Source organism: Mytilus galloprovincialis, chromosome 13 (assembly GCF_965363235.1).
Source record: "Mytilus galloprovincialis chromosome 13, xbMytGall1.hap1.1, whole genome shotgun sequence".
Taxonomy (NCBI): Eukaryota; Metazoa; Mollusca; class Bivalvia; order Mytilida; family Mytilidae; genus Mytilus; species Mytilus galloprovincialis.
The window spans coordinates 18,302,263-18,309,792 of NC_134850.1; the positions used below are offsets into that span (position 1 = coordinate 18,302,263).

At 32.8% G+C, this 7,530-nt stretch overlaps 1 protein-coding gene across 1 annotated transcript; it reads left to right on the forward strand.

Moving 5' to 3' along the window:
• Positions 1 to 4,156: 4,156 nt before the first annotated feature.
• Positions 4,157 to 7,130, forward strand: LOC143056963 (uncharacterized). The gene has a single exon (XM_076230174.1). The coding sequence runs from the start codon at positions 4,281 to 4,283 to the stop codon at positions 7,107 to 7,109; it is 2,829 nt and encodes a 942-aa protein (XP_076086289.1). The 5' UTR covers positions 4,157 to 4,280; the 3' UTR covers positions 7,110 to 7,130.
• The last annotated feature ends 400 nt before the right edge of the window (positions 7,131 to 7,530 follow it).

The following is a 7,530-nucleotide window of genomic DNA, read 5'->3' on the forward strand; positions in this document are numbered from 1 at the left end:
AATACGATTTTAATGTTATTTAATCATGAATCATCAGAACGATCAACATAACTTACCATACATAATCTCAACTTTATTATTAAACTGGAATTTATGGCGAATGTCATACAAGAAACACGTTTAACTAGCTATTAAACCAGGTTTAATCCACCAAGTAAATGCCTGTACCAATTCAGGGATATGGCAGTTGTTTTTCCGTTTGGTTGATGTTTTTGAGATTTTGATTTTGCCATTTGATAAGGTACTTTCCGTTTTGAATTTTCCTTGGAGTTCAGTGTTTTTATTATTTTACTTTTTTAAAGTTTTTTTAAAGCATTTTCCTAGTAAGGCGAACCTTCATGGTTATACTTGAGACTATGTTTAAAATATCACATGTTAACAATGATTAATATATTTTGTGTATTTCGAATGCTTTTTCAATGTACAAAATACCCGTGACAAAGCATACGAGAAAAAATACGACTGTCTTTCACATACGTATAGTTTGGAGAGACACATACATTAGTATCAAAACCGAAAGAGTAAAACTATAAACCAAAAAGTAATCTGTTTTAGTGGCCACTGAACTAAGTTTTGATAGAGACGTATTTTATAATCAAAACATTTACAGTAAAACGGCAACATCGACAGAGTACCGATGTTACCCTTAGAAACTGACAGATCCACCAGGAGAGAAAATTATCCAGTAGAAAATATAAAACAAATATTATATAACTATTTTCATTATTTATAACATGTGTATCCATACTTTGTTTACAGAATTTTATTCAGATGAGGAAGACGTCATATTGGAGAGTTTATTGAAAAATGAAAAGAACCTAGTATTATCCCTAACTAATTCCTGTTAGGTTTTTAGATTCTGTCCTTTCAGTAAATAATTTGTTGTTTGTTTACTATGTTGAGATATAAAATAAAGGATATCATTAGCATATATGTTGGCTTCAAAGTTTGATTTACAACATGAAATTGACAATTAGGGTCGGTTCTTTACTTTAAGAGATAATTACAGTTTAAATTCTCCCTCGCTCTGCTCGTTCGAATGTAAAACATTTCTACTCTAAATTCAATAGGCTTTAAACAAACAAACACAGAAATAGGGTTAGTTGCTCGCAGTAACAATATTATCTTCTCTTGCGATACAAATTGTTTTTAACTTTATAATACAGGTTTCTTCGATAAAAACAACATGATATAAGTACATGTAATAAACATAGCAGCCATTAATGTGACTAACTTCGTGCGATTCGACGTAATTGCGAGCATCTTCGATACTAATACATTTAAATGCCAAACTTTATATAGTACCATAAAACCCCACCCGTAGAAACCGCCATAACTTTGCTCGTGTATGTGCACGTAACATCAAACTTTATAAATAGTACATACTCTTGCAGAACTAGTTCCAGAATTAGTTACACTAGTTCCCATCTATATATGATTACTACAAATACCAAACGGGAAAAAAAAATTTCAAACAAAATAAAATATATTTCTCAACTTTGTAATTTCCAGCGCCTGCAACTGGATTACATAAATCATCCAGTTGATACTGTATATCAGATCTTGCGTTTCATATAATGGTTTCCTTGATTGAGGGTTGCTGTTTATAGGAGAGCTGTAAAACTAATAGTTTCAAGTTTTTAAATTGATTTCATCTTTTTTAAAACTCAATGGACGACATCACTATTTGATTGACCATTAAGAGCTATCTGCTTCACAAATGACGACAGATATGATCCAATTGTCGTAATCATAATGTCGTTTTTTTCCCGCAAACTATTACATAACTAAAATGAGACTTATCACCGAAAATGTACTTACAATGACAACACGACAGGCGCTACATATGGAGCCTGTTTGCCCTTTCGGAGCATTCATACACTTTAGCTATAATTCTCCTATAAAACTGTTTATTTCTTTCAGGCTATAGAAATTATCTGTCCGACCATGAAATCTGAATGCAAAAAATTGCAACACGCTGACCTAGATTATTCATTCCATGAAATGTATGTAGAATTTGTTAAAAAAAAAAGCAAATTGAAGAACTTACTACTCAAGTTGAAACGTTGAATTTGGAAAGACAAAATATACAATGTAAGTTTTTAAAGATGATTATTCAAATGAATTAAAGGCACTATGAGGTATGTGTTACTATCAAAATGTTCGTTTTATCCAGAGTTATCGTTATATACACAGAATAATAAACATTATACGTAAATAAGCGATATTCATTTGAAATTTATTACAGTTTTTGATATTGCTGAGGTAGTAATACGAGACATGCGCATCAATTACATGTCTTTTCTTATTTTAATCGAAACATAATTTTCTCGTTATGTATGGAATATATAGTTAATTTCATTAATTCTAACATATTCTTTTTCTGAAACTCTGGGTTAATAAATCGTTACAAGACTAAGACCCCCAAATCCAAGGAAAGTTAAATTTATATGGATTTAGTCATACTTTGAGTGTCCCTTTCTCCATAACGCTTACCACCATTCCAGTATTAATACATCGTTGACTTTAGGTCGCTTTGGGTTTGAGGGTTCCTTAAGAGAGTACTTACTCTTTTATTTTATTCGATAATTTACCTGTGTGACCTCAATAGCAAATTTGACTTATGTTTCACCTTTCGTTTCCTTGACATGCATATCTTATTGAACATATTTAAGGATTGTACAACAAACTGAATTGTTAAATTATTTATATAATTACATTTTGCATTTCTTACATTATTATTGCAGGTATTCAAAATGAGGAAATCGCTGAATGGAAAAAGAAATTAGAGAAGTTTCATGTGACTGAAGCTGCTACTAGATTAATTAAAGTGGTCAAAGACAATCAATGCACTATTATTACTGGTATACCTGGATCTGGCAAATCTGCACTTGCTTATCATATAGCCATACACATGCAAGAAACCGAAGGCTACACAGTTCTACCTATTTGGTTACCATCAGAATTATTGAAATTGACGAATTATAATGCTAAACAACTCTTTGTTTTGGATGATGTATTCGGCAAATATTCTTTAAATGAATGCAACCTTAACTGCTGGGAGTCTGAAACAGGACGTATTAAGATGTTATTAAAAAATAAAATCATTAAAGTAATGGTAACATGCAGATCATATCTTTATGATAATGTTAGAGATAGCTTATCTTCTCAACCATTTGAGCAATTCAACTTGCAATCGGATGAAATACATTTATCTTTAGTGGAAAGAAGAGAAATCAGCAAGTTATATCTTACTAAGAATGTTGTGAGTCAACTAAATGATGAAATCATAATGATGTACAACTTTTTCCCTTTGCTATGTTTTATGTTTAATGAACAGAATATGGGGAATGTTGATTTTTTTCAAAATCCTAATGAGTTTCTAAAGGACGAAATTGAAAACTTTAAAAGTAAAAAAGACGTATCGTTCATAGTTTTTGCACTTTTAGTTTTATCAAATAACTCAATCGAGAAAGAAGGTCTTCAGATTGGCCATGTAAAATACGATAACATGTTACAAGATTTATTCGATGAACTTGATACAAGGAAATATCCATCTAAAACGTCAATTTTATCCAATATTCAAAATCTAAAATATATGTATCTATCAGAAAAAAATTCTGTATTTTGTACCAAACACGATAAAATTTTTGACATTATTTCTGATACTGTAGCACAATTTATTATCCGATGCATTTTAAGACACGGAGACACGGCGTTTATTAGTAGTAGGTGCCAATTAATTTCCCTGAATGAACAGCATGGCGACTGTACCATAATGATATCAGACGAATTAGAAACAATGTATTTCGAACGTATATTCGGCATTGTTCGGAGACATTGAAAATGGCCATAACTGGGAGGTGTTTGCTAGCATTCAAATGAAATTTAAAAGCTATAGAAGTTTGTTAATACGATACTTGGTGAAGATGAATCCAAAATTTTCTTCGTCAATAAATGATTTCGCAACTCCATTACACGTCACTGCGGCTAAAGGTTATTATAATATTTCAAAATATCTACTCGACAAAAACAGAGAACATATACATTTCCTCGATCGTAACAATAGGTCTCCTTTACACAAGGCATATTTAAATAGACACCATGAAATTGCAGACTTGTTTCTTAACAGTGGTGCTGAAATTGATCAAATTGACATTTTTGGATACACCCCTTTACTTGCAAGTTGTTACAAGGGATATCTGAAAACCACTCAAGTTCTGTTAAAAAAACATGCAAATGTAAACATATGTGGCAAAGACGGTTGGTATCCACTACATATGGCAGCGAATGATGGTGATACCGACATAATCAAACTTTTAATTCATCACAAGGCAGATGTAAACAAGCAAATGCAAAACGGAATGACACCATTGTACTTCGCCTGTCACGTTGGTCATTTAATGGCAGTGAAATTATTACTCGAGAGGAACGCCGATGTTAACAAATGTGAAAATGAAGGATGGTCTCCCTTAAATAAAGCTTGCCTGGAAGGGTTTATTGATATAGCTGAAGAATTAATTTCTCATGGTGCAAATGTGAATAAAAATAACAATGCTGGAAAAATACCACTGTATAACGCTTATAGGCGAAATCATATGAATATAGTAAAATTATTACTCAAGCATGGCTCAGCGATTTATAGAGGAGATGCGAATGAAATAATGTCATTACATTTGGATTCTCAGGAGGGTAATGTAGACATAGTTGAAGTATTATTCGACATCGAGGATGATTCACCAAATCATTGCATTAAAAGTATATTCACTCCCCTACAATTATTTTGTGATCAGGCATATCAAAACAATGTTAATATTATTGACGATCCTGGATATTCACCACTACTTTTAGCTTGTACCGATATGGATAATGAAAGAGCTAAGTTATTACTCGAAAATGGTGCAGAAGTTAATCGTGCAAATGAACATGGTCGAACTTCATTACACACTGCCGCCGAAAACGGAAATACAGATCTCATTAAACTTTTGATGGAATATGATGCAGACGTAAACTGTCAAATGAAAAATGGAATGACACCAATGTACATAGCTAGTGAGAATAATCATTTAGAATCTGTGAAACTGCTGTTACGTAATAAAGGGGACATAAACAAATGTGAGAAAACTGGATGGAGCCCATTACATATTGCTTCTCATGACAACCATAAAGAATTAGTGGCATATTTATGTGATCACAGTGCTGTAGAAGTAAACCTGTCAAATAAAGTAGGCGAATCGCCATTGCACCTTGCTTGTCAAAAAGGCAATGAAGACATAGTAACATTGTTATTAAAACATGGTGCATTCATTAATCATTGCAATGAAAATGGATTAACCCCATTTCATTTAGCTTGTTCTAATGGTATTAAAAATATTGTAGAATTGGTAATTAAAGCAGGCGCAATAGTTAAAAAAGTGAACGAAACTGGAAACACGCCATTACTTTTAGCTTGTAACAACATGCATAATGAAATAGCTTTAGCATTACTCGAAAATGGTGCTGAAGTAAACGCAAGTGATGAAAATGGTCGGACTTCACTCCACACTGCCGCTGAAGATGGAAATAACGATCTGATTAATATTCTGATGAACCATGGTGCAAACTTAGATTTTCCAATGAATAATGGAATGACGCCAATTTATATAGCTTGTAGGGAAAACCATTTAGAAGCAGTAACACTTTTGTGTACTTATCAAGCTGACATAACCAAATGTGATGAAACTGGATGGGGTCCATTACACGTGGCTACTTATGGCAACCACAAGGAAATAGTGCGATATCTTTGTCATCACGGTAATGCAGAGGTAAACCGTTGTAATAAAACAGGCGAATCGCCATTACGTATTGCTTGTAAAAATATGAATGAGGATATAGTAAAACTACTAATAAAAAAGGGTGCTTCTATTGATTATTGCAATGTAAAGGGATACACCCTGTTTCATTTAGCTTGTTCATATGGAAATAAAGCTATAGTAGAAATATTAATCAAAGAGGGCGCAGCAGTTAATGGTGTTAACGAGACTAGAAAGTCGTCATTACTTTTAGCGTGTTACCATGGTCATAATGCAATAGCTAAGTTATTACTCGAAAAAGGTGCAGACGTGCATAGTCTTGATAAACATGGTCGGACTGCACTATACTTTGCTGCTAAAGATGGAAACACGGAGCTTATTTTAATTTTGATGGAACATGATGCAGATGTAAACGTACAACTGAATAATGGAATGACACCTATTTATATAGCTTCTGAGCATGACCATTTAGAAGCAGTCAACATGCTGTTAAGATATAAAGCTGACATAAACAAATGTGAGGAAAATGGATGGAGTCCATTATATATTGCTGTTTATGCCAACCATAAAGAAGTAGCTAAGTTATTGCTCGAAAACGACGCAGCAGTAAACAGTGCTGACGAATATGGTAGAACTGCACTAAACAGTGCCGCTGCAAACGGAAATATTGATATCATTGAAATGTTGATGGAACATGCTGCAGACATTAACTTTCAAATGAAAAATGGCATGACACCGATTTATATGGCTTGTAGGGAAAACCATTCCGAAGCAGTATATAAATTGTTAAGTTATAAAGCTGACATAAACAAATCTGATGAAATTGGATGGAGTCCATTACATGTTGCTACTTATTTCAATCATAAGGAAGTAGTAGCATATTTATGTCATCACAGTGATGCATTGGTTAACATTTCCAATGTATATGGTTCAACGCCATTGTATCTTGCATGTCAAGAAGGTAACAAAGATGTAGTACAATTATTATTAAAACACGGTGCTGCCATAAATCATTATGATAAAGCTTGTCAAAACAGACACACTGATGTAGTCGAATTATTAGTGAAACGTGCAGTAGAGTTTAATAAGACGAGGCAGAATGAATCTGAAGATGGATGGACACCACTTCATGTTTCGGCGGCATCTGGTGATAGGGGTATAACTGAATTGTTATTGAAAAATAATGCAACCATCAATGTCACAGATCGAAATCAGCATACTCCTTTATACTACGCTATTCAAAACAATTGCACTGACATTATTGAGCTACTTGTTACCCATGGAGCTATGTTAAGCAACAGTGATGAACAAATTTAGAAGCAGTAAAATACGACAATGAGCTCCAAACTCTTTCGGTTTTATTTAAACATTTAACGTTTTTGACATATGTGTATTCATTGCTCTATTTTGTCTACAATACGAATATCATGGATATCATAAGGTTAGATTTTGAATTATCAACAAGTTACGATTGTAAAAATATTTTTTCACTCACATAATCTATTCTTAAATTCGAATTCGTAAACTCAAACGAATATAAAATATTTATCAAATAACTACAAACTCTCACATGGGAGACCCCACTTGAAGAGACAAGTGCACAGTGTATTATTCGTATATGTTTAATGAAATCAATACACCAAACATTCTCAGCTGGTACTGGTTACCGCATACTAATGGTCAACAAATCTGAAAATAAATAATATAAATTAATTATATTATTTATTTTGAAAAAGTG